The sequence below is a fragment of the Myotis myotis genome, unplaced genomic scaffold (genome assembly GCF_014108235.1).
Source record: "Myotis myotis isolate mMyoMyo1 unplaced genomic scaffold, mMyoMyo1.p scaffold_m19_p_18, whole genome shotgun sequence".
Taxonomy (NCBI): domain Eukaryota; kingdom Metazoa; phylum Chordata; class Mammalia; order Chiroptera; family Vespertilionidae; genus Myotis; species Myotis myotis.
This window is the reverse complement of record NW_023416322.1, coordinates 5,428,684-5,454,154: the sequence shown is the minus strand read 5'-3', so window position 1 is coordinate 5,454,154 and position 25,471 is coordinate 5,428,684. Positions and strand designations below refer to the sequence as shown.

At 55.4% G+C, this 25,471-nt stretch overlaps 1 protein-coding gene across 2 annotated transcripts in view; it reads right to left on the bottom strand.

The window, feature by feature from the left end:
• KIRREL1 (kirre like nephrin family adhesion molecule 1) overlaps positions 1-25,471 on the bottom strand; it is a 102,194-nt gene that overhangs the window by 14,117 nt on the left and 62,606 nt on the right. For both annotated transcript variants that reach the window (XM_036343744.1, XM_036343745.1), the window contains exons 2-3: positions 3,500-3,649; positions 1,518-1,667 (exon numbers count right to left, since the gene is read on the bottom strand). In XM_036343744.1, coding sequence (XP_036199637.1) covers positions 1,518-1,667; positions 3,500-3,649 — 300 coding nt within the window. The remainder of the gene's footprint in view (positions 1-1,517; positions 1,668-3,499; positions 3,650-25,471) is intronic.

Below are 25,471 nucleotides of genomic sequence, written 5' to 3'. Positions count from 1 at the left end.
CCAGGAAAACACTTCCTTGTGTCCGAGCTCACTCATCTCATTACCTTGCTCCTTCCTCCTATCCCTCCTGGGGGCTGCCCCGACTTCAATGAATTCTGGTTAGAGGAAGAAAAAGAGAGGGAGCAGGGCAGATCAAACAGAGGCAGGAAAAAGGAAGGGACGGAGGTGATAACAAAGAGGAAGACAGAGGGTCACAGGCCGGTGGAGTCAGGCACAGACAGAAGCAGAAGAGAGGCAGAGGCCCAGGAAGAGCCACTGAGCTTGAGGGAACAGAAGGACGGTAGAGCCGGAGATGCTGCAAGAGAGGCTGGGCATGCCCTGGCCATTTTGGCTCAATGGATAGAGCATCGGCCTGCAGACTGAAGGTCTCAGGTTCGCTTTCGACCAAGGGCACATGCCTGGGTTGTGGGCTTGATCCCCAGTAGGGGGCATGCAGGAGGCAGTTGATCAGTGATTCTCTCTCATCATTGATGTTTCTATCTCTCTCCCTCTCCCTTCCTCTCTGAATTCAATAAAGAAACATTTTTTTTTTTAAAAAGAGAGGTGGGCAGTGGAGCAGGACACTCTGGCACTGTGTGGGGGAGAGGCCCATCATCATGGAAATGGCCCTGGTGCTGCCGCAGAGGAACATGGGCCCTGCGCCCTTGGGGGTGGCAGCTGAGAGACAGTGCCCCCTCCAGGGCCCTCCAGTCCTGCTCCCCTGCTCCCCGAGGAGGCCTCCAGGGGACTCTGAGGAGGAGGGTGAGTGCTGAGGGCGGAAAGGAGGCGGAGAAGGGGCGGAAGGGCTGAGTGCGGCTGGCTGGCTGGCGGAGAAGGAGCAAAGGGGGCAGGTTCTGGGGTCGGAGACAGCAGAGTGGGAGAGAATGGGAGAAGCTCCCTCTGCCGGGAGGGGCTGGGAGAACAGGCAGGTTCTCCACCAGCCCAGCCCTCTGTCCTGGCCCAGGGAGCCTGTGTCCTTGGACAGGCTGGGCACAGGATGCCAGACCTCACACCCCACATGTACCTCCAGTGGCTGCCCAAGCCCCCATTTCACTTTCTTCAACCTGGATCTGGCTCCAAAAGAAATTGAAAGAATGCCCTAGCTGGTGTTGCTCAGTGGATAGAGCGCCGGCCTGCGGACCGAAGGGTCCTGGATTCGATTCCAGTCAAGGGCACATGTCTGGTTGAGGGCTTGATCCCCAGTAGGGGGTGTGCAGAAGGCAGCCGATCAATGGTTCTCAGTCATCATTGATAACCCCCCACCTGCATCATTGATATTTCTCTCTCTCTCTCTCCCTCTCCCTTCCTTTCTGAAATCAATGAAAATATATTAATAAGAAGAAAAGAAGTTGAAAGAAGGAGGTGGGGGAAGGCTAAGGAGAGAGAGGGTCATGGGGCAGGCGTGAGGCCAGGAGCAGAGGGAGAAGGAAGATGGGAGGATGAAGGAGACACGGAGGGACTGCCAGGTGCCAAGAGAAAGAGGCAGAGGAGTGGCTGAGGGCACCGAGGCGGGGGGGGGGGGGGGGGGGGGCTATTACTGAGCACGGTGAGCTTGGCCCGCCGGGAGCGCAGTGCGGCCTCCGTGGCCTGGCATTCGTAAGAGGCATCGTCAGAGAGCTCAGCGTCTGTGATCTCCAGGTTGTACTGCCCGGCGTCCGCGGAGCCCACGACCCGGTACCGTGGCCAGGCTGCAAGGACAGAAAGGGGGAGCCCAGCGTGAGCCCGTCCCCACGTGGGAGCCAGCCCGAGTGACCCGCGCTTACCCTCTGCCCGCTCCTCATCCCCACACTAGGGTCCACACCCCACTCCCAGCCAGCGCCCCCTCCGCCCTCCCTGGGAACCCATCTCCTCGGATAGGGATGAGGTCCCAGATGTGGGTGCCTTGATGTCATAACCTCCCACAGTGAGGCTGGGGGCCATAACGCAGAGGAGGAGGACCAGGGTGGAGACGGGAGGTGGGGAGGGGGTGGAGGTGGGGGAGCAGAGCAAATCTTAAAGCAGTTTGCAGAAAATGGTCCCTCGTAATTAATAGGAAAGACAAAAAAATAAATGTGACAACAAAGAAGAGGAAGAGAGGGGGAGCCGTGGGACACTGCAGCACCGACACGAGCTCATGGGCCAGAGGAAGGCCAAGGAAGCCGAGGCCTCACCCTCACTTGCCCAGGGAGGGATGGTGGGGCAGGTCCTACCAGCTGCCTGCGGAGCCCGAAACCAGAGATCCTGTTCCCCCGAAGAAGCCATAGCTGTGGCCAGTGGACCTCAGAGAGTCGGGCTCTGTATTCAGTCTCCCTTGCTACTGCCCAGCCCCTCACTCTCCTGCCCGCCCCCCTCCAGTGCCCACATCAGCTCCCTCCCACTCTCTCCCTCTGTCTGCAGGCTATTGATTCTCCTCACTCCATATCCATTGATCTCTTTCTCTCTCTCTCCCAGTTTCTTTACCTTCCTATCATCAATAGATCCACCAGACCTATCTCTTCCCTTTAATCAGATTGCTTTATACAGACAAATCTCCCCCTCCCCCCTGCATTAATACATGACACCCACAGCAGGTCATCCCAACCCCTCGGACAATAATAAACAAATACAGCCCCTCCCAGACTTCGGTCCTTACCCGGCTTTGTGGTGTTTTCACAAAGTATATTCTCATTTGGTTCAAACTCACAAATGCACGTATAAGGCGACAGGCCTGGGACTCTTACACTATTTTATACTGTGGCAAGCCAGGGCCCAGAGAGGCGCAGTGACCTTCCTAAGGTCACCCAGCAGGTAGGTGGCAGAAGAGCACTAGCACCAGGGCCTGGACTCCTCATCTCCTCGGCCAGGCGGCCTCTCCAAAGAATCTCTACTTACTTTGGAATTCAGGAGGTTGGGTTTGGGTTTGTTTGTCTGTTTATTTATTTAACTTATTACCAACTCATATTTGCTTCAGCACTGGCTCCAGGGAACTTAATAAAAGCTTGTTGAATAAATAGATAAATAAGTGCTCAGGCTGATATTAAAGTGAGTTTTCGGCCTCTGAGCAGACATTGCTGGGCAGGGGCAGGGGCAGGGGCAGGGGCAGGGGCAGGGGCAGGGGCAGGGGCAGGGGCAGGAGCAGGGGCAGGGCAGGGGCAGGAGAGAGGCTGGAGCAAAGCCAGGGGCATAAACATGGCCTGTCTCTCTCCTGCTCTGTGGGGAACTCTCCCAGCACCTGCTGCTCCCCCTGCTGCTGCCTGAAGCAGCTCTCCTGGTTTCTGTCTGTCTGTCTGTCTGTCTGAACCCTTTTACATGAAGATCTCCTGGTTTCTTTGGTCTCTCGGGCTCCTCGTTGCCTTTCTTGAGCGAGTCCATAGGAAGAAACAAAGAAGAGCAGGGTTTGGGGAAAGCGGGGAGGAGAGGAGAGAGCCCGACCACACCCCCAAGAAGAGCCTGGAGCAGAGAGAAGGGAGGCTGAGGCCGGAGTCTATCCGGGGGACAGAGGGGCGCTGGGTCCACAGATGGGATCGTCAGGATGCCGGGCTAGCTGGGTGACCCCACTCACCTTTGAGTCCCTGGCCCATGCCCAGCGCCAGCCCGTCCTTGGTCCATTGCACGATCCCCGAGTAGTTGAGCAGCACGCAGGGGAGCACGGCCCGCTGTCCGGCCACCACGGTCTGATCGGCTGGCTCCTGGCTGAAGCGCGTCTGGGTCCCTGTCAAAGCCAAAGGCGGCACCGGGTAAGGAGATGCATGGGGAGAGGGGATCCACCCAGAGGCAGCCACTCCTGGCTCCTGCTCCCGCCCTGCAGGCTCCTGCTCCCACCCTGCATTGGCTGGAGAGAGAGGAGGCCTGGGCCTTGGACCCTCCCATCTGCCCACTTCAGCCCCAGCTCCTTCCCTGCAGGATGCCACACGCTCACCCTGATCCCTTCCTCCCTCCACGGCCCCCAGGAAGGGTTTCAGGAGCCGGAGTGCTCAGCACTCATAGGAAGTGGAACACTATTAGCAACGGCCTTGGCGACGGGGCGAATCTAACCCTCTCAGCTTACAGTTGAGGACACCGAGGCCCTAACCAAGGATACCCAGTGGGTTAAAGGCAGAGCTGGGGCTCGAACCGGAATCTCAGAACTCCGGGCCCCAGGCTCTTCCCTCCCACTGCCCCTCCCAGACACCCGTGTCAGTCAGCGCTGGCTCACAGTGCTTACTAAAGGCTTGTTGAATTAATGAATAAATAAGTACTCAGGCTGATATTATAACGGTCGTGGCCTCTGAGCAGACATCGCCTGGGCAGGAGGCAGAGAGACTGGAGCAAAGTAGGCGTAAAGCACATTCCAGTTCCAGGAAGCCCGTCACCAAGGCCGCCGGTGACGGTGCGGTCCCCTTCGTCCTGAGACATGAATGCACCATTGCACCCAACTTGCACACGCTCTGTGTGAGCCAATGTCAGGGAACACACATGTGCAACCATGTGGTCCCGCTCCCTATGAATGCATCCAGCAAGTGCTAAGGGCAGCTTCTATGGGGCAGGTGTGCCCACGTGTGCAGAGCTGCCGGAGTGGCTGTGTATCCAAATCCAAGTGCCTATGCCCCTGCTGCGTGGCACACGCCCTGTCCTGTGTGTGTGGTTCTGGCACATACTGTGGGAGCGGCATACGGCCACCCGCTGGCAGCCGGGCCCGGAGCACTTGATTAGAGAACCGCAGAGTAATTGCCTTTAATGCTGGAGCCTAAGTGGAGCAGGGAATTGGACGGCGGTTTCTTCTCCCCACCACTCCCTGCGCCCGCCTGCGGCCCGCGTGCCCAGCCCAGTGGTGGGCAGGCCCGGGCACGGCGCATGGCCTCAGGAGCAGAGCCTCAGCTTCCGCATAGGACTGTGGGAAAGAGGGCAGAGGTGGAGGGGCTGCGGGGCAGCAAGGGAGAGGTATGGGCATCCTCCCACGTCCCCAATTTGTCACACCACTGTAACCCAAATCAATTTTCCCCGGGACGCCTTCACCTTCTATTCCTCTGTAGCTCCCAAGTCTTTGCAGAGACCCCCATCGCAAATCCAACTGTTTCCAAACTAAGTTTTCCAAAATTTCTCTGATTCTCCATTATTTTGTGTATAAGGAAGCAAACAAAACCTGTCCCTCCCCCTTCCAAGACGTCCCTGTAAATTATGAGACAAGATCCTAGTTTGTCCTCCTCTTCTTTTTCCCCCCTCCTCCAGCTTCATTTCTCCCCTTCTTTCCAAAGCTGTTCCACTTCCAGGAAGTCCTCCAGGATTGGCCCCTTAGCTCCTTGGGCAAACAGCTTGTCCCATCACTTGGCCCTGCTATCACAGGCCTGTCCATGGGATTTCAGATAGTCTGTGCCCATGCTTTTGTTTGTCATGGGATAGAGGGCAGTGGGTGGGTGGGGTGTCTGCCCTAACTGTTTACCAGAATGAGAACCTCTGCTCAAGGCCGAGGGCTGTGATATCTTTCTCCTCTAAATTTCCCTGCACGTTTGACATCCAAATTGGTTGCTGCACATAAAGGGACCAAGAAGGGGGGGGCGGGCCAGGAGTGACTGATGGCCAGCTTATGATCTAATACGCAGAGGAAGCATCTTTTGGTTAAGTGTGCAAATCTAGCTCTTTGGGTCTGCAGGGGATCCGGGAGTTGGAAACAGGGCTCCTCCCCCACACCCGTGAGCAGCTCCCCAACTCTGCTGACCTGGCAGTCCACCCATGTCTTCTAAAGAGGCAAAGGATAGGCTCGCCCGTACTTCCAGGGGAGGGGGTGGGTCAGGTGAACAGCCAGCATTATTAATTCAGGCACTGTCCTCATTATTATTTAAATTTATTCATATCATTGCGCATTTCTCCAGTGTAGCTTCATGCTGCAAACTCTCCACACTCATGCTTCTCCTTCCACAGCCCCCAGAGCCCGAGTCAAGGGCTTGGGAGTGGGGCAGCCGGAGAGCCGTGGCTCGGAGATGGAATTGATATTCACAGCCTTCCTGCCTGGGGCTGGGACACCCAGGTTTCCTAGCGAAGTCTCCAAGGACAGCGAGAAGCTGGCTCCTTGTCCACTGAAGCAAGCCGGCAGCCGACCTGCAGTGGGACAGTCAGCAGAAGCCCTTGGGGTCAGAGTCGGAGGCGGAGCTCTTGCCGGAGGGCGGAGTCCGTGACCTTGGCCTGCCCCTCCCCTGTCTGGCCTGTGTGTGCTCACCTTTGCAATGATTCCAAAGACAAGTCTGGACTAAGAGCCGCAAAGCTTCCTTTTAAGAGCACAAGCTCAGGAGACAGACGGGCTCACGGAGTGCGTCTGCCCCTTCCTAGCTGTGTGACCTGGGCCAAGTCACTTACTCTCTAAGCCTCGTTGCCCTTGTTGGTGAATTGAGGGATGCAGACACCTCCTGGGGCGCTGTGAAGGCTGAATGGATGAGGCTATGACATGCCAGGGGCATTCCTGGCACGTGCCCACTAGTGGGAGCTATAACCCTTCTCTCTCCTGGGCGGGTAAGTAGAGGGACTGCTGGAACCCTGAACAGTGACATGACAAAGAAGTGGTGCGTCCTCCTGGGGACTTGGACGTAAAATGCCCTCTGGGTTTAGGCCTGGCGGAAGCAATCTAGGCTGGAGGCTGGAGAATGGAGGCAATGACCCTGAAGAGTCCAGAGGAGGGACATGGAGGGCCTAGGGCAGTGATGGCGAACCTTTTGAGCTCGGCGTATCAGCATTTTGAAAAACCCTAACTTAACGCTGGTGCCGTGTCACATATAGAAATGTTTTGATATCTGCAACCATAGTAAAACAAAGACTTATATTTTTGATATTTATTTTATATTTTTAAATGCCATTTAACAAAGAAAAATCAATCAAAAAAATGAGTTCACGTGTCACCTCTGACCCGCGTGTCATAGGTTCGCCATCACTGGTCTGGGGAATTTAACTCAATGGAAAGGCAGCCTAGATCCTGGCCCCAAACAGCGTCTGCAGCCAAGACAGAATGAGACAGAGTCCAGTGCCCACAGGTTGGTCCATGATGGGGAGAAAGCCCCAGGCCTGCATGACCAGGTCCCGCGCTCTCTCTTCTGCACACTCCACACCTTTGCCACCCCTCATGCCCTTGGCCAGGCCTTTCCCAGATGGGACACTGCTCTCTCTCCCCCGCCTGTGGGATTCAAATAGTTGCCTCTTCTGTGAAGCCCTCAGTCACTGGCCAGCGAGCCTTCAGGGCCCTTTGCATCACGTCTCGCCTCAGCTATCGAAGGTCCACACTGCACTGCTCACCCCCATCCCTGCCCTGCCCGAGGGGTGGGGACATCATGTCACTCGGAGCTCCAGCCCCATCACCCAGCAGGGCCTGGCTGCCAGTCACACAGCAGGTGTTGTGAGCAGGTCTGTTGATTGACAGAATGAGAGTGAGCACATGCCTGGGTCAATGGCCCCACCTGAGAAACACGGAAAGAAGGCAGAGCGCCCTGCCCAGGCGAGGCCACAGAGCCCAGCAGAGGCAGGGCAGCAGGAGGGTGGAGGGACAGGACAGGGTCCTCTGCAGGAGAGGAGCAGCATTGCGAGGCAGGGCTGGCAGTCCTAGGAGGCTCCCTGGAGGAGGGGGTAGCAGTAGACCAGGTGGAGGATACAGAACTCTGGAAGCTTCTGATGCAATCATGGGGTGGTCATGAGAGAATATGGGGATGGTGAGGAAAAGCCTAGAAAGTGAGCCTCAGACTCGGGCCATTGTCCAAACCTGTCCCCTGGGCCTCCCCATCTCCCCTTGATATTGTCCCCTCACCCAGGACACTTCTTCCATAGCACCCTCCCACCTCTTGTTCTCAACCCTGATCTTCCTGCGTGACACTGCCTTCCAGCTTTGTCCGCCAACCCCCTCTTCCATCCTCAGCACCGCACGGGGGGTCCAGAGGCAGTCCAGGAGCCCGTCTCAGAGCCAGGCCTGTCCCAGCCTCTATGTGTGAATACATCTCCTGTCCCCACTGGGCCTAGCCCCGGGGCTGGGACACAGCTTCCCTACCAAGGCCCGGGGAAGACAGGGGGCTTGAATCCCATTTTTGACTAAGAACTAAGTGACCTCTAAATCTATCACAGAGCAGCCAAAAATGCTCACAGATTCTCAGACATGCGTCGTATACTTCTTGTGAGCATACATGTATTATCACACACGAGTGCACATCCACCCCCCCCCCCACACACACACACACACTCTTCTGTACCTGTGCGTTTATGTACATGTCTCTGCACCCCCTGGGCATGTGTCCGTGCCCACGTCACGGTACATGTGCCCTGGCAGCCATGCTCCCAGAGCCTTGCCTGCCAGGTCTGCCAGGAACCAGAGAGGGAGTGGGGCCAAGCACACGAGAGGGAGGTGGAGGCCAGGCCCTGTCTCCCCAGATTTATCCTGTGAGCAGTAATGAACCCCTGGGCTGAAGCAGTCCCACTCTCTCCACCGGGATAGCTGCCCGTTCAAAGACAAGCCTTTGATTCACACTGACAGCTCTCAGATGGAACTAAATCTCTCCACACTCCACTCTTCCGCCCTCTCTGCTCTCCTCACTCGTCCCGCCCCCAGTGTTTCCCCCTCCAATCCCAGCCATTCCTGCCCTGTTCTATGAAAACTACAACAGCCAGAGCGGGCGCCTCCCATTGGATCCTCTCACCAAGGAAAGAGGATTGCCGTTCCCAGGGCTGGGCCAGCAGGGAAAGGAAAGAAGAGCGGAGGTCAGCACTGGATAGACAGAAGGTGGAGGAGAAGGGGAAATGGGGGGGGAGTGCTGGCAAGGGCTGGGCAGGGAGGACAGATAGGAGAGGAGGACAGAAACTGGCCCCTGGAGGCAAATGGAGAAGCAGGTTCCCGGTTCCCTAGGACCTTGAGACCAGCAGCTCTTGGGAGGGAAGCGCCAGGCCTGCCCAGACGATGGGCATCAGGTCCCTGGATTCTGCCTCAGGCAGAGCCCCGCCCAGAATCTGAAAATGTCAGAATGTGATGCGACTTCCTCTCCCAAAGACAAGTTTGCAAACAGTCGCAGATGATTATCACCCCCACTCTCCGCCCACCAGCACTTTGCCTTCACTTCACAATTTGGAATGAAAATGACTCAGTGAAGAGTGGGGGCCTCAAATGCCCTGATTCCACGGGCCCAGCAACCTTCGCCAGTTCCCCAAGTGGGGTCCTTCCTCATCCAAGGAGGCCGCACTCATGGGCAGAGGAACCGGCGTCTCCCCGCTCCCACGGCCGCTTGGCCAAGCTGCCTTGGTGTCTGCCCCAAGGCTGGGGCAGGAGAGGGGCGTCTTCCCAGGGACCAGATGGGGTTTGAAAGTGGGCGTGATCTGGCCTGGTTTTCTCGAGTTTGAGCAGACCATGGAGGCTGCCACAGAGGTGGCCACGGCCTGGCGAGTATTCACAGTGACAGGGCATAGGAGTTGATTGGTCTCGGCCAGTAAATAGTCACCCCAAGAAGCAGAAACAACTCCTCATGAGGCATGGGACCTGGCCCGATGCCGCCTGCAGGGACAGAGAACTCTGGGCCCAGTCAGGGTGGGGGGGGCTTGTTGGTCCGAGCTCTGCCCCCATCCAGCTGAGTGGCCCCGGGGAGGTCACTTCACTTCTCTGGTCTCAGCTGCCTGAAACTCTAAAGGGAGGGAGGGAGCCGAGTGACTTGGCCCCAAGGGCCTTTCCAGCTTTGATGGTCTAAGATTCTGCTCGCCTGGGACCTCGGCCACACCTTGCGGACACACCTAAGGACTCAGACGGTGAGGAAGAGCTGGTGTACCTGGGCCGTCCTGGCATTTCCTCCCCGAAGGGTGGAGAGGGAGGCCTGTGGTTTGTGACACTAACAGTGGCTGGGAGGACCCAGATGATGTACCCCGCATAGGAAAAGAAAGGTCATTCTTCCTTTCCCCGAAAGCACTCCACACCAGCGTTCCTTACACCCCCTTCCTCTAGGTTCACGGTGGGGAAAAAGGATAGAGAGCAAGTCATTCGGGTCTCTGAAGGGACCTGCCAGCCCAGGCCCAGTCGCAAGGACCGTGAGCTCCCAAATAAAAAAAGACTTGCAGCCCGGCAGTGTGGCTCAGTGGTTGAGCGTCGACTTATGAACCAGGAGGTCACGGTTCAATTCCCAGCCAGGGCACATGCCCGGGTTGCGGGCTCAATCTTAGTTGGGGATGTGCGGGAGGCAGCTGATCAATGATTCTCTGCAATCACTGATGTTCCTATCTCTCTCTCCCTCTCCCTTCCTCTCTGAAATCAATATACATATATAAGACTAACAGGTGCAGCTGAAACCACTGCACCCCACACACACACACAGACCCCCCCCCATTGGGACCTCTACTCCCCTCTACCCTGCACTTGGGCTAGACCTGATCTGGCAACTCAATGTAAATGGGCTCTGGCAGAGGACCCTGAAATGCTTTATGGAAAGGACAATGGCTTTGTGAGCTCAGGGGATGTGGGTAATAGCAGGTAGGACAGGAGGGAGCAGAAAGCGGGGAGGCAGGGATGGTGGATGGCTCTGCTGAAAACCGGAACTCCTTCTGGCCTCAGCAGGCAGGAGAAGCCTGCAGGAGAGAGGAGGCAGGTGGCTGGCAAGGACTTCAGCTCATATAGGGTAAGAGGTAAGACAGCAAAAGACAGAAAGAGGGAAGGAGATGAGAGAAGGTAAGCTAGGACGGTCACAGCGCCACAGAAGCGTTGGAGAAGGCCGCAGAAGCTAGGGTGGGAAGGCAGGAGAGGAAGAAATGATCTGTCTGCCCTCCTCCCTGCAACCTAGAGAAGCCACGGAGGAGGGGCCCCGGTGCCCGCAGCCCCCAGTCCAGAGGAAACTGACACAAGGCCCTGCAAGATGGCCAACGGGCAAAGACAAATGAGAAAAGGACGGGAGAGAGTCACAGGCCCAACGCAGAGAGCAAGGCAGATGAAGAGCAAGCTGGTGGCAGGGAGATGAGAGAGAGAGAGGCTGCTTTAAGGGCAGGTAGGAAGGAGGCAGGAGCGAAGGTGACACTGGTATGAAAGAGGCAGACAGAGGATAAGATAAAGAGACAGGAAGGGGAAAGAGAAGAAAATTAAATTAGAAAGAGAATCTGAAGGTTGGAGCTAGAAAGGGCTTTGATCACCAACCCGACACATTTATTTTGAAGAAATTGAGGGTCAGCGAAGGAGAGGGAGATCTGAGGCAGGCATGTCTCCAAATTTCTGGCGGCATCGGAGCCAGCCTCCCAGTCACAGAGGGCTCCCCTCCCCCGGGGCCGGGCACACCCCACACCTGCTCGCCCAGTGTTGATGGTGGGGGTGCGATGGGGGTAAGGAGTGTACCTGGAACCCTCCTTCACTAAAAGGAGGGAGCTGAAAGGGGCATTTAGAGGAAAAACTATGGAGAAGCCTGGAAAGGCAGATACAAAAAAAAGTAACAAGACCATCTGGGAGAGGAAAAAGGAGGAGGAGGAGGAGGAGGAGGAGGAGGAGGAGGAGGAGGAGGAGGGGGAGGAGGGAGGAAAGAAATTGGAGAAGGCCTGGGGGCTGCGCGGACAGATGGGAAGGGAGTTCTGGAGCATTTAGGTCAAAGAAATGGAGTGAAATCCTTGAGAAATGGAAGGGATTTTTGAAGGATTAGCCAAGGGGAGGGAGGAGAGAAGAGGTGGGTTGTATCTGAGGTTGTTCCAAAGGCAACTCAGGGCAGGGCCCTGGCCTGTCCCCCAAGAGAATGTCCCAGGTGACTGCTACCACTTGTCTCCCCTAAGGGCATCCTCAAGGGCTGGCTGATCTTTGCTCCAGGTAGTGGTGGGTGCCTGCTGGAAGGAGATCAATGAGTCACCCCTCGTCCCCCCCTCTTCCAGCCACCCTGCGTTTTCAAGGGCAAACAAAAAGTCTGTCCTGGGACCTAACTCCGTTGCCTCCTCCTACAGTGACCCCTCCCCTCTCGCTCCTCCCTCAGGCAGGTGGCTGTGCACAGGCCTCCACAGAGAAGTTCAAGTTCTGCTCTGAAGGCCACCCTCTGGCGGCTTTAACGCTCTCAGTCACCACTGTCAGGAATATGGCTTCCGAGCACAATCTGAAAGTAGCCAGAATGACCCCCCGACCCCTGACCCCGGGTCCCCTCAATAGGCTCAATGCCCAGGAAGAAATGCAAGCTGGTCCCCAGGCCCTCTCCAAAGAGGCCTCCTGGCACTTTTAGAAACAGCTCCAGGATGACACAGCCTTGCACCTGAGAAATCCAGAAGAGTGAGGGCTGGGGCCACGGTAAGGAGGGCATCTTCTCCTTTTCCTTGAACCCAAAAGTGCCAGAGGGAAGCCCAGGTCTTCTGATACCAGATGAAAGCTCTTAAGGTCACTGCTCTACTTCTAAGCCGAATGAGCTTTATAGTTTATACTATCTCTCCACCTTCTTTCAGGCCCCTCTGATGGGGGAAGGACAGGCAATCAGAACAGGACCACAGACGATAGGTACAAGGGTTTCTTACCGACCCTGGGAAAGGGGAGGATGAGCTACAAGGGGGGAAACAGGCCTGTGAAAAGATGAGACCCCCTCGGAGCCCAGATGGGTCCATCGCTCAGGAAAGAAACTACGTTTTGAGAACAAACCCAGGACAGGACAGGCTTTGATGGGGTTGCTGGGCCTGGACCCTGACCCCCTTCGGGAGTTTGCGTCGGAAATACTGATCACTCTGCGGTCCCAGGAATGGGCTGAGCCGGGTTTTCACACCATAGAACGTGAGCCGCCTTATCATCGGACTTCAGGATCCTGGCAGGAGACCGTGGACCACGGACCCTGCAGCCCTTATCCCGCCCCTCCCGCTTGCACGCGGCCCTTCCTCCTCGCCCACATGGAACCGGCCGGCCAGTAGGAGAGGGAGAGCGAATTTACAGGCTGATCGCTGCTCTCCACGCGGCCGGCAGGATGGGAATAAACACTCACGTATGGTTCAACCCTGTCTCTGCTCAATTTGGCTCAGTAGTGACAGGCGGCCTGGACCCACTGTGTCCAGTATCACTTCCCTTAAAATCAAAAAAATTTTTAAGAAGCAAAACAGCAGATCCAGGTGTCAGATCTTCATCTCCTCCCAGAGTCGGGCTCCCAGCACTGGCAAGATGGACGCTCTGACTTAGGCGCCAGGGGAGCAGCTCGAGCAGGAGGGCGCGGGCTCCCACGGATGCTCTTTCAATTGGCGCCGGCTCTCGGCTCCCACCTCTGAGGAAGGCTGAGTTGGCAGAGGTGCTGCTCGCCTGTAACACGGGTGAGTCCCCAGGCCCCATTACGGAGCCTTTGTTACAAGCCCCCAGGACAGACATTAATGACTGTGGCTCCCCGGGCGGCAGATTTTTTCATTCGTGTAAGAACCTTCTAATAGTACATGGCAGCGAGCACCACCACTGGCGGCGGTCGAGACCAGGGCTGACGAGCACCTGACAGCGCCGTTCCGGCGGCTCTGCGCCACACTCCGGGTCCCTTTCCATCCCGGCGCTTTAAGAATTCTAGCCACACGCCGCACACATCGTCTCCTTGCTTTGGATGCACGCCTATCAAATAATCAATTTGTATCAGTTCGATCGCGGTGGACCGAAGGGATTTGCAGCAGCGAAGTTTAAAGGAAGGAATTCGGAACAGAGCCATCTGCAGGGAAAAGAACAGTTCAAAAATGGTCTAGGATGGAAGTCGGAGACGTCAGTAGGCTTTTGTCCCCTGGCAGTTAGGCAGGCAACGTCAGTGAAATACAGTGGGGCCTGAACAGAATCCTGTTTTGTTTAGCGTGTAGCGGCACTGTATTTTATTCTGGCTCCTTTTCACCTGACTAGATTGGGAGGTAACAGATGTGTCTTAGTTGTGCATGTTCCAAATTTACTAGTACAAAAGACTTCGCACAGAACAGGTACTGCCACGTGATTACCTAAATTAATAATGAACGGACAACGCACCTGCACTCGGAAAAAGTTACTCAGTTCAATACTCATTCATTCATGTAACACGCGTGTTTAGTGTCTGTTACCTACCAGGCACCATCCTGGGCTCTGGCTTCAAAGTGAACAAGACAAACCTGGTCCTGCCATCTCCCAGCTTCCAGTCTAGTCAACAGACTCAACTACCCAGGCAGTCAGCAAATGGGCACCGTGATGGAGCGAGACACAGGAAAGCACCTTTGACCAATGAGGAAATTGCATGTTTCACCTGCCTGGCTTCCATACTGCCTTCCCTTGAGCTGAGACCCATATCTTGTCGGCCTTTGTTAGCTCTAGGCCCTTTCTTTCTCCCTTTCTTTCTATTTTTTTTTAAATATATTTTTATTGATTTCAGAGAGGAAGGGAGAGGGCGAGGGAGAGAGATAGAAACATCAATGATGAGAATCATTGATTGGCTGCCTCCTGCACGCCCCACACTGAGAATTGAGCTGACAACCTGGGCATGTGCCCTGACGGGGAATCGAACCGTGACCTTCTTGTTCATAGGTCGACGTTCAACCACCGAGCCACACCGGCCAGGCAGCTCTAGGCCCTTTCTACAGTCATACTGGTTGGACACCAGAGGCCTTGCTTGGCACACAGTAGATATTCAAGAATATACATTTACTCACTAAAATTGCATAGAGCCTTGAAGACGAGAAGGATTTCAACAGCCAGAGAACTGGGGGTGGATGGGCGACCGGTTGTGGGGAGGGGGGCATTCCAAAGGAAACAGCATGAGCCAAGACACAGAGACATAAAAGACCAGTGAGCAGTTGGAAGTGCCTCGAACGCAGGCACATAAAAAAATTGGACCCGAGGTCATATCTCTTTAGAATCAGAAGGAATAAGGCGGCTATTTGATGGTGTGAGTGTGTGTGTGTGTGTGTGTGTGTGTGTGTGTGTGTGTGTGTGTTCTGTGGTGTCATGTGTGTGTGCGCGCTGAGATAACTGTCCTTGTTTGAATTCATGTGTCTAGTGAGCTTGTGTATGTTACTGCATATCTACATACAGGTGTTAATATGTAACCACCAAAACAGAGAGTGGGCACTTTGCCTACAGCTAGGACTCTAGGCTTTTCTAATTAATCTCCATTAAAAAGATTTCCCACAAAGGCGCTTCTAGCGGCCCCAGGTTAGGGTCATCCGATAAGTCCTGCTACAGTAAAAGCAGCCCTGACCAGCTGCTGGACCACCCGCCTACCCTGGTTCATCTTAGAGGTGCGAGGGGGCGGGGTGTTCACTAGCTGCAGGGAGCAGCGGGGCCTGTGAGGGGCGCTTGTAACTAACAGCTGGAGAGGAGGTTCCCCATCGGCAGGGGTGGAGGGCACAGGGGGAAAGGGCCAGAGGGGATCCTTCGGGGCTGGTGACACTGGACCTGGAGGCTGGGCTGGAAGCTGGGTCTCTGTGGGCTCTGGGTGCTCCTGTTCTGCAGAGGGCTTGTAACGAAGGTGCTGATTCCCCGCTCTCCTCCCCTTCACACCAGCTCCTCTGACCCGCGCCCTCCTCTGCTCCTCACATGTGCCCTTTTCAACTCTTCTACTCACCCCGAATTCCGCTGCTCTTGGGAGCCCCACCTTGCTTACTTGCCCATTTGTCTTGTGTCCAGTGTCAGCCTCGGGACTGGCCAGAGGCCAGAGGGGACGGACATGCAGGTAGAGAAGACCCTGGGAGAGAGCAGCCTGACTCTTCCTTCACATGCTCTCTGCTTCTCCGATTCCTTCCTTCCCTTTTCCATCTCCCTGTTACGCTCCCAGTGAAACGCTCCCAGTGAAACGGGGAGGGTCTCTCCCTCCTTCGTCTCTCTAGTCTCTTCAGTAACCGAATGCTCTCCCATTTCGCTGCCCAGGCCTCATGCGGACGGGCTCCCTTTGATTGTGACACCAACCTCAATGCAAATTTAGCGCCTCGTTTCCTGGAGGAGCCAATATGCCTCCTTGGTTATCTCCCTTCAGGGGGACAGGCACGTGCAATCCAAGAAGCAGTCTATGTCTGCCCCCCACCTCATATGCTTTGAGTCCACCCAGCTCACAGTCCCCAGAAGGATGGATGGAGCCGGGGGGGGGGGGGGGCAGGAGGTTCTCAGGGGAGCACATGGGGCTCCGAGAGTGAGGAAAGGGCAGAGGAGGGGGGCGGAGACAGGGAGGACTGTGGGGAGCAAACAGAGCCTCTGGACACCTGGCTTTCACCACTTTTATGGGCAGATTCTCAAAAATGGAAGGTGGGGATGGGAGCAGTTTGACCTTTGCTCAGATAATTCTGGAACTTCCTTCCTAAGCCACTTCTGAAATCCTGGCTTTTCATTCAGCCCCCGCCCCCTCCCCTACACAATGGGCATGGAGCTGGCGGAGGAAGAAGAGGGTGACCTTGGAATCATGTCCTTCACCCTGGAATGCAACAGGTCTCTACCCCAGCCTCCTCTGCACCTTGTGTCTTTTCCTAACAAGACCACCTTCTCCAGGCTGGGAAGCCAGAGAGGCAGGCGTCCTCTGGGGGCTCTGCCCCACATCACACGACTGATGAGGGAAGATGAGAAGACATGTGTCAGCCCAAGAGGCTGTGAGTTGGAGGGATGGGGCTGGAGGCTCTCTGAAGGAAGATGATGGAGGAGGAAGGGCAGTCTGAAATAAGAGCCAAAGGGGTCGTCCAATGGGACCCTGGGAAATGGATCAAAGGAGGAGAGAGGGAATGATAAGAACACATTCCTTTAGGGCAAGAGGCGGGGAGGGGGAGGCCTGGGAACTCCACTGGAGATAGAAGGGTCCAGAATGTGTGAAGGATGGAAGTGTGAAAGCCTGGGCCTGGGGTACATGTGATTCCTCTGTGACCCACAGAAATGGAGAGGGAAGGACTAGGCTCAGGGACTCCCAGAGCCTGAGCTGAGAGGACAGGAGTCATCAGGCCCCACCCCTTGGAATGCAGAAGGCAGGCCTCCTGCCAGGAAAGGGGAAGGAGATGCAGGAGGAAAGGGGAAGAGGCTGATTGCTGAAGGTGGCAGATGGTTGCTGTCATTAAATGGATTCCAGGGCGTCCAGGAAGCCACGGAGCGGAGACGAGCTGGGGGAGCGGTGGGGAGAGAAGGAGGGAGCAGAGCCTTGGAAGAAGGAACTTACACAGAAGCCCCACACCAGCCTGTGTCGGTTTGACTAATCTGATCCTCTTTCCTACATCAGCAGTAAGCCCTAACCCAACCTCAACCCCAACCCTCATCCTGGCAATCACTCTAACCCCAAATTCTAACTAGAACATGAGCTTCTTCCCATCTCAAATGAGCCTCAGTGCCTGGTCAGCAGTAGGGATCAATAGATGTTGATTGAAAAAAATGAGCACATAAACCAAACCTTAGCCCCCATCTTTAACAGTCACCCCTGCTTCAAGCCTGTCCCCCTCTTGCCTACCCCAGTACCCATACTGGCCACTGGTCAATCTCAAGCTCCAGTTCTGTCTCGATCCCTACCCTAATCCTAAAGGCCGCTGTCCATAGGGACAACTCCCCTTCACTAACTCTAATCTCAGTATGTTCAGTCCCCAGACCCCTGGGTAGATGGTTACAATTCATCTGGGCAAGCAAAGGGAGAGACACACAAAAGCTATCAGCTCAACCTGGAGGCCAGTTCAAGGTGGCCATGGAGGCCCCTCTACTTTCAGGCTCATTATGGAAGGTGATTCCTGTCTCCAACCCAGACACCCCGAGCTTTCTGCCCCGGGAGCTGGGTCCTAGAAAGTGGCCGAGCAAGACTACGAGGTTCAAGCCAAAAAGAACCTGATGCCGGTGACACCAGGAGGAGCGAGTTAGAGCCGAAGAGGCCACATTGAGCAGAGAGAAATGGGACACACTAAGGGAACAGACCCCATGTCAGGAGGCAGAGCGATCTTCTTCCGCTCACAGCTGTGACCTGGGATCCCTTGCTCAGACACAGGGCCCAGGAGCCCTTCACGGGGTGCCCCTGGGAACCCGCATGGAGAGGGTGCTGGGAGATTCTGCCTACTGCCCCAGGACTCCGAAGCAGGCACCTCTCCCTCTTGGCCCTGCCCCTCCCGCCTCGAAATTCCAAGGAGCAAGGCTCCCCCATCTCTCTCAGGACTTGTGGCCATGGCGCCCGGGAGGGAGCTGAGTGTTCTGTTCTGTTCTTGCTGCAGCTCAGTCTGATCACTGGGGCGTGCGGTGGATGAGCTGGGTTTGGACCCCAGCTCCGGGCGTGGGATGAGGGAGTAGGTCTGTCTGTTACTCTCTGATGTCACCTGGAAGGTGCTCACCTCAGACACGTCTCCCAGGGAGACTGTCAATCCCTCTCCAACCACTTCGTGGTATAAAGACCTTTTGGGCACCAACGCACCTGCTAGCTCCCCGAGTTCTGCCAAAATCAGGACCAGGCCCTCTGCCGAGAAACCCCCACCCCCACCCCCACCCCCGCCCCTGGCCCTGGGTGAGACCCGCTGCCTCTGGCCAGCTGTCACCCCGCAGGGGCCACTGCCTCTGCTTGGAGAGGGGCCTCCAGGCATTTCTCAGTGACAGACATGGGCCTTGAAAGCCGGGGGCGGGGAGAAAGGAGAGAGAAAGACAGAATAATAATGAAGGATTTTTAATAACTCGTCAGCTGTGGTGTCAGCAGAACAGCAGTTTTCTGTTGGGAAAACTTGGTGAGGAATTGTCTTCCTAGGGGTGAGAGTCGGAAGGACAGAGGGTGAGGGGAGGCATGCTTCTCACCCCAGCCCCACAAAGCTGTGAGTCAGCACCCGGCTGGGGGGGAGGAGGACGTGCAAACAGAATGGCAGAGCCTAGACCTGGCCCTCCGGGAGCTTCCACTCGGGCCAGACCCACCAGCCACAGACACAGCTGCAGACAGGAGCAACCGATCACAGAAGACATGACCCAACACAGGTGAGCCCCCTGCCCCCCAAACACAGCCTCCAGCTGGCTCCCTGAGATCAATCAGCCGCAAGGCAACTGCATGCTTATCAAGGGCTTCTTCTCTTTACCTAATCACCCACCAAGGAATTGCCTGAAGGAGGAGTGTCATCCAAGAATGTTCCAGAAAGCCCTGGGGACCACATTTCCAAAGGCCTAACTTTTCAGATGAGGACGCTGAGGCCCAAAGATGCCGCAAACACAGTTGGTGACTCATAGGAACTAGAAATGCAGGGCTCCTAAAAGTTAATCTTTTACAGAAATAGAATTTCCACATACTTTCCAAGGGGCCCGATGCCGGTTCTCCAGTGTGTCAAGGGCGGCTGTCCCTTGGGTGGGACCAATGGGAAAACTCGGGGTAGCCCACCATAACCACCGTACGTCTTCTCTTCTCCTCTGATCGCTCTAGAGGGCTTTCTGGGCGCAGTGGCTTTAGATGGAGGCTGGGAGGTGGAGACATCCCCGAAGCTCCGGAGTGACAGGCGGGCAGTGGCTCGGTGGCAGGGACGGAGGGGAATGTTCTAGGTCTGTGGAAAGCCCTGGAAAAATGGGGGTACTTATAACACCTGTGAAAGGCACAGGGGCCATGATCGGAGGTCTTAGAACAGCGGTTCTCAACCTGTGGGTCGCGACCCCTTTGGGGGTCGAACGACCCTTTCACAGGGGTCGCCTAAGACCATCGGAAAACACATATATAATGACATGTTGTTTTTGTGATTCATCACTATGCTTTAATTATGTTCAACTTGTAATAATGAAAATACATCCTGCATATCAGATATTTATTTACATGACGATTCATAACAGTAGCAAAATTACAGTTATGAAGTAGCAACGAAAATAATTTTATGGTTGTGGGTCACCACAACATGAGGAGCTGTATTAAAGGGTCGCGACATTAGGAAGGTTGAGAACCACTGTCTTAGAAGGTCAAAGAACCTACAGGCTCGGTGGCTCTGAACAGACTACCGGGTCCACAGAAATGAGCGGGGTCCCCTCGAAGCCCTAGCAGCCTGCAGAGAGCACCCAACACCCCCCAGACCCCAAAGAGAGCAGAGAGGAGTGTCACCCCTCAGCTGCCGTCACTTTAGGCCAGGGCGCTGGGAGCGGGACTCAGGCCTCTATCCCATCCACACCCAACGGCCCAAAGGCAGTGGCCCCTCTGCCTCCGAGGCCTGGTACCCAGCAGGCACTTTCCTAGGGTTTGATGAGCAAAACTGTTGGGGCCTTTCCAGAAGGTACCGGAAGGAGAAACGCAGGTCTGGAAGCAGTGAGGGGGGGGGGGGGCAGGTGAGGACCCTCCACACCCTAGCAGAAGGTCAAGACGGAAGGACGCCTCTGTTTCGGAAAGAGCAACCAGGCACCTGGGATTAGGCACATAAATGTCCCGAAAGAAACCTGGTCTCGGCCCGCGGCCCCACGCCCCGGCTGCCAGCCCCGCCCAGCAGCCGCTCTGGAAGATGTAAAGTGCTATCTAAACGTGATGCATTATTAACACTTTAGAAATCATATTTCACAGCCACCCAGCTGGAGCTGGGAAATGAATTCTTCCTTCTGCTCTCCGGCAGGGGAGTTATTGTTGGAACCAAATGTGACAGCTGTGACATGTAGCCGGGGGCCAGGGGAGGGCGGCGGAGGGTGGCAGGTCCTGGTGCTTCTCCTCTACCTGCGGCCTTGAACCAGACACTCGGGCCCTGCCCGGGCGAGGCGGCCAAGCTGACCCCTGCCTCTCCCACGGCGATCAAACCTTCAGGAGCCCCCAGAGAAGGCAGATGGAGTTGGGACACAGTCTCTTACCCCCAGGCCACTGCTGCAGCACGCAGCCCCACCCCTACCCCCAGGTGCAGCACCTACCCTGCCTCGGGGAGGGGTTACCCAGGGCGAAGGATGCTGGAACCCGAGGAGGGACACAGGGCAGGGAATGATGGATGATGGGCCTTCATAGAAGAGGAGGGTCCAGAGCAGGCTGTGGAGGAGTGCAGGGAGGAAGGCTGAGCCTCAGTGGCCTGGGTGGGTGGAGTGGCCTCCAGGCAGGCCTGAGGTGCCAAGGGGAATGTCACTGACAACAGGGACTGGTTGTGCCCAGCTGGGCTGGAAGGAAAGGACTGGGCAGGCCGGGGCTTGGGGAGTATGCCTTGGGACGAGGGAGGAAGCAGGCGCTCAGCTGCATCCTGTCCCCATGGGAGAGCCACCGGGCAGGAACAGGCAGTTAGGAGCAAGGGAGGCGAGTCCTGCCTGTGAAGACCAGCGCCTGCTCAGTGGTAAGGACAGAGGCCTCGCGTGGAGCCTGCAGAGGAGGAAAGCTGCCATCACTGCCGTCCCTGTCCCAGGACCCAGCCTGGTCCCCCTGGAGGGGCTGGGCTCCTGTCCGTGGGCGCCATTCGCCATGCGGGCAGCTTATAATTAGGCGGGGGAGGCGATGAACTCATTTTCAATTAAAACCTTAACTCAGGGGCTCATAGACGCAAATGCCAGGAGGCTCGATTCTTTCCTAAGCCAGCCTTCAGCATCGCAGTGCCCAGAGGAGATGCCGGGAGGGGGCCCAGGCAGCCCTGGTGCCAGATAAATTCTGCTCATAACGACACGACCCTCAACACCACGAGGTGCCAATGACGTGTCTGGAAGGTACACAAACGAACCGCGCTGGTCCCCACGGAGGTGCTTGGACAGCCAGGACACAGGGAGGGGGCTACTGCGTCTTCCCATGAGTTTGGGGGCCCCCAGGCTGCTGATGCAGACCCCTCAGTCTCTCAGCAAAGATCTATGCGACTCAGGTCTGGACCTCCAGCTCATCCCTCGGGGACCCGAGCTCTGGGGCAAGGAGAGCGGCTGTGAGCGACAGCACAGCTGCTGCTGGTGACAGCGGACATCAGGAGAGAGGAGCTGAGGAGGGCCTCCTTCTGCTCCGGAGTCCGGTCTCTCTCCTCACTCCCACCGTGTCCAGGAGCACCAACAACAGCTAGGCACCCTGGGCTGCGTCCTCTCATTCATTCAGGGGGAAAGCAGGTGTCAGGCCAAGGTTCTTGGAGCTTAGATTCCACCAGGTGCCAGCTCGGCCTCTCAGAGCCCAGTTCCATCAGAGAGAACACAGGAACAGTGGAGGGGCCAAGAAAGGGGGCAGCCAGAGAGCACACAGCCCTGAGGATGCTGAACGGAACGCACCCCATCACACCCACCTCCACCCACACTTCAGGCAGTCAGCTAGTCGAGGTCGGGAGCTTCACCTTACCCAGCTGTTGTTTCAATGCTCCCCAGTACAGGCCTCACTCTAGGGGTAGATAGTTGATAAAATAAGTATTCGTTGATGCCCTGGCCAGTGTTGCTCAGTGGTTAGAGTGGTGGCCTGCACACCAAAGGGTTCGATTCCTGGCTAAGGGCACGTACCTGGGTTGTGGGTTTGATCCCGGCCTGGTCGGGGCTTGTACGGGAGGCAACCAATCGATGTGTCTCTCTCACATAGATGTTTCTCTCTCTCTCTCTCTCCTACTTCTTCCCTCCCTTCCTATAAAGCAATGGGAAAAATATCCCTGGGTAAGGATTAACAAACAAATAAATAAATATTTGTTGGATTAAACGAAATGGAGGAGGATAGGGGATGAGGGATTCTAACGGAAATTCGATGGGGGGAGATTTTAGCAGAGAGAGTAACAAAGCACATCTTCTGGGAATCAGAGGAACTGGGCGTGGACTCCAGCCATTGACTCCCAGGGAGACCAGGGCCGAGCCACGGGCTCTGAGAGGCAGAGCTGGCACCTGATTGAATCTAAGCCCTCAGGCCTGGCTTCCCCTCGGAAGGGCACGTGCCGGGCAGATCTGTAAGGCGCCTCCGACTCTTGGGAAGGTGTGCCCGGGAGTGCGTTCCGAGGACCGTGAGGAATTTCTGGCGCAAACTTAGGTTGAGTAGTAATGATGATCTCCATAAACACCCACAGGCAACTTGTTGGCCAAAAATCTTGGTGCCGTCACCATCATGCCCAAGAGAAAGGCTGAAAGGGATGCTAAGAGACAAAGCCTAGGTGAAGGACAGACCCCAGGGATGTGCCAGGTTATCTGCTACACCTGCTCCTCCAAAGCCAAGGCCCAAGCCTACAAAGGCCCCTGAAAAGAAGGGAGCGGAGGCACCCAAAGGGGAGAGGGGGAAAGCTGAGGCTGGAGTTACCCGCCGAGAATGGAGACGCCAACACGGAGCAGCCACGGAAGCTGAGGGCGCGGGAGATGCCAAGTGGTGTGTGTGCGTCTTGGAACTCTGCGCTCCTGCTGACTGTGCAGCCTGAAATGCTATTTTTACTCAAGTTTTAGAAAAACGCAGAGTTTTCTCTTACTTTTACGGAACACTTCATTGTTGCTTTTGGGAAGGACATATGCCACTAACAGAAAGTCTCCAAGCTGGATTCATGTGGGAAAAACACCTTTCCCTTCTAGTTTTGAATGACTCCCTCTGGTTCCTCAAAGGAGGCATCCCTTGCTGTTGACACATATTCGCCACCTTGGCACAAACACCCTGTGCTGTGAAAAACTAAAATTGGTTCTTATGTCCTTTCCTCCCTCTCCACTTTCAACATAGACTGGACTCCCTTAAGCCCAGACACCTGTGGGGAGCGGACCCATAATGATTGGTTACCAGCATGTTGGGCAATTTGGACTTTCCAGTGTCACCCCTGAGATGGCATCCCTCAAAAAAGCAGGTCCTGTTTTAGACTGTGGCTCTGCAGATGGAGAATCCTGCCATTTTCATGGCACTGCCTGAAAGTGAAGGCAAGCTTGTGAAGTTGCTCCAGCACATGCTTCCAGCACAATGGCAGCCCTCGCTCCACACCCTGCCTCCTTCAAGCATAAAACCAGGGCTTCGTTGCACTTTCAAGGGGCTTTATGACTTCAGTAGTCCATTGAAGAAGAGAGTTTGAAAGTTGCTGTCTACTGTTGACGATGGTCTGCCCAGGTCCAGCTGAAGCGCCATAATTGTGTATGGAAAGTCTCTTTACTAGAGCCACGTACGGCCTGGCTTGGAAAAGCTCTTGTTTATAACTTCTGGGGAGAGTTTCTGTCAAGATGAAGCAGTCTGCCCTCTGCCTCCACCCTCACTCACCTTCCCTCCAACCCATTCCCACCACTTCCTTGGTTACCTACCTTTCCATCTGCGGTTCCAGCAAAAGCTGGAAGAACTCTGGAACCTGGACACCAAGAAAGCGCCAAGTTCAATTCTACTGTATTCTAATCGGGGACCTACTATGTGACAGAGTTTCTGCTGAGCAGCAGGCTCAGGCCAGTCATCAGCTTTGGTGTTCAGGGGCGAGGTGATAACTTCCAGTGGTAGGGAAAGAGGAGGCAGGGAATATGAGAGGGCGCTGTGCAAGGGACACAATTAACCCGAACCAGCAAATATGAAAGCAAAGGGATCCGAGGCACAAAGAACAATAACGACAAAGGCAGGGAAGTGGATGACAGTCTAAGGAAGAGGGCGCATGGCTGGAGCTCTGGGCATTTATGGAAGGGCTGGGTCACTGATGTCCTTATGATTAGTTTTTAATGTAACTCTTATTCAAGGATATGTTTGTATGGATTTTAGAGATAGTGGGAAGGAGAGAGAGAGAGAGAGAGAGAGAGAGAACATCCACCAGTCACCTTCTGCAACCTATTGGTGTACGGGACAACACTCCCAGAGAAAGAGTAAGCAAGAAAGAAGAATAAGTTAAGGGAAGGGAGAGAGTGGGAGGGAGAAGAAAGTGGGAGGGAGAAGAGAGGGGGAGTATCCATCTACTCTGTCCCTATACGTCAAGTGTAGTGACAGTTACTCTAGTGTAGGTATTGCTGTGGCTGTGTGTTGGTCGTTGGTAATGTCGACAGTTGTGAGGATTAAATGACATACACATAGTAAACACTTTAAAATATTAGCTGTTGTCTCATTGCTATTATTTTATTAATGTCAGTCCTGTCATTTGCTGTGTGACCATGAATCATTGCTACTACTACTCATACCTCTACTACTGCTACTACTAATAACATCCTCTGTGATTATAAATTACAAAAGACAGAAAGAGGAGCTGGGAGTCAGGGTTCTCACACCACCCTTTGCTTCCAGAAAGGCCATGGAAGGGAGGAAGCCCTTTTAGGCGGAGGGAGCAGCATGGGCGCAGGCACAGAGGCAGGAGGATCATGAAGACACCAAGTCTAAGTGTGAGCAATCCTTCCAGCCACACTGGGCTGCTGTCTGTGTGCCCCTGCTGTCCGCGCTCCAGCGTCCTTTCCACGTCCACCATCAGAATAGCGGAGGGCACTCTAGCCACACTGAAGGCTGAGGAGGGAGGGGCCTTTGTCCTGGACAATGGTAAGCAGATGTTCTTTCTCCCCAGTGAAGTTTATGCGAAGGCAGGAGAAGGGGAAGGGAGGCATGGACTTCCTGCTCTCAAGTTTTTGAGAATCAAGAAGAGACTTGGAAAAGTTTAGAGAGTGAAGCCAGGGAAGTGTTGAATGGACAGCGCTCTTCAGAATCAGAAAGTGATTGGAACTGGCCTGATCCAGACGAAAAACCCAAGGCCCAAAGAGGTGAAGTGAGTGCCCCAAAGGCACAGAGCTGCTCAAAAGCTAAACCAGAAGCAGAACTTGGTCTGTTGGGACTTCTAATCAGGCGCCATCTCCTCTCCCACCGCCACCCAGTTCCCTGTCACCATAAAGGTCCCTGATCCCAGAGCATCTGTTGAGCAACTCCTG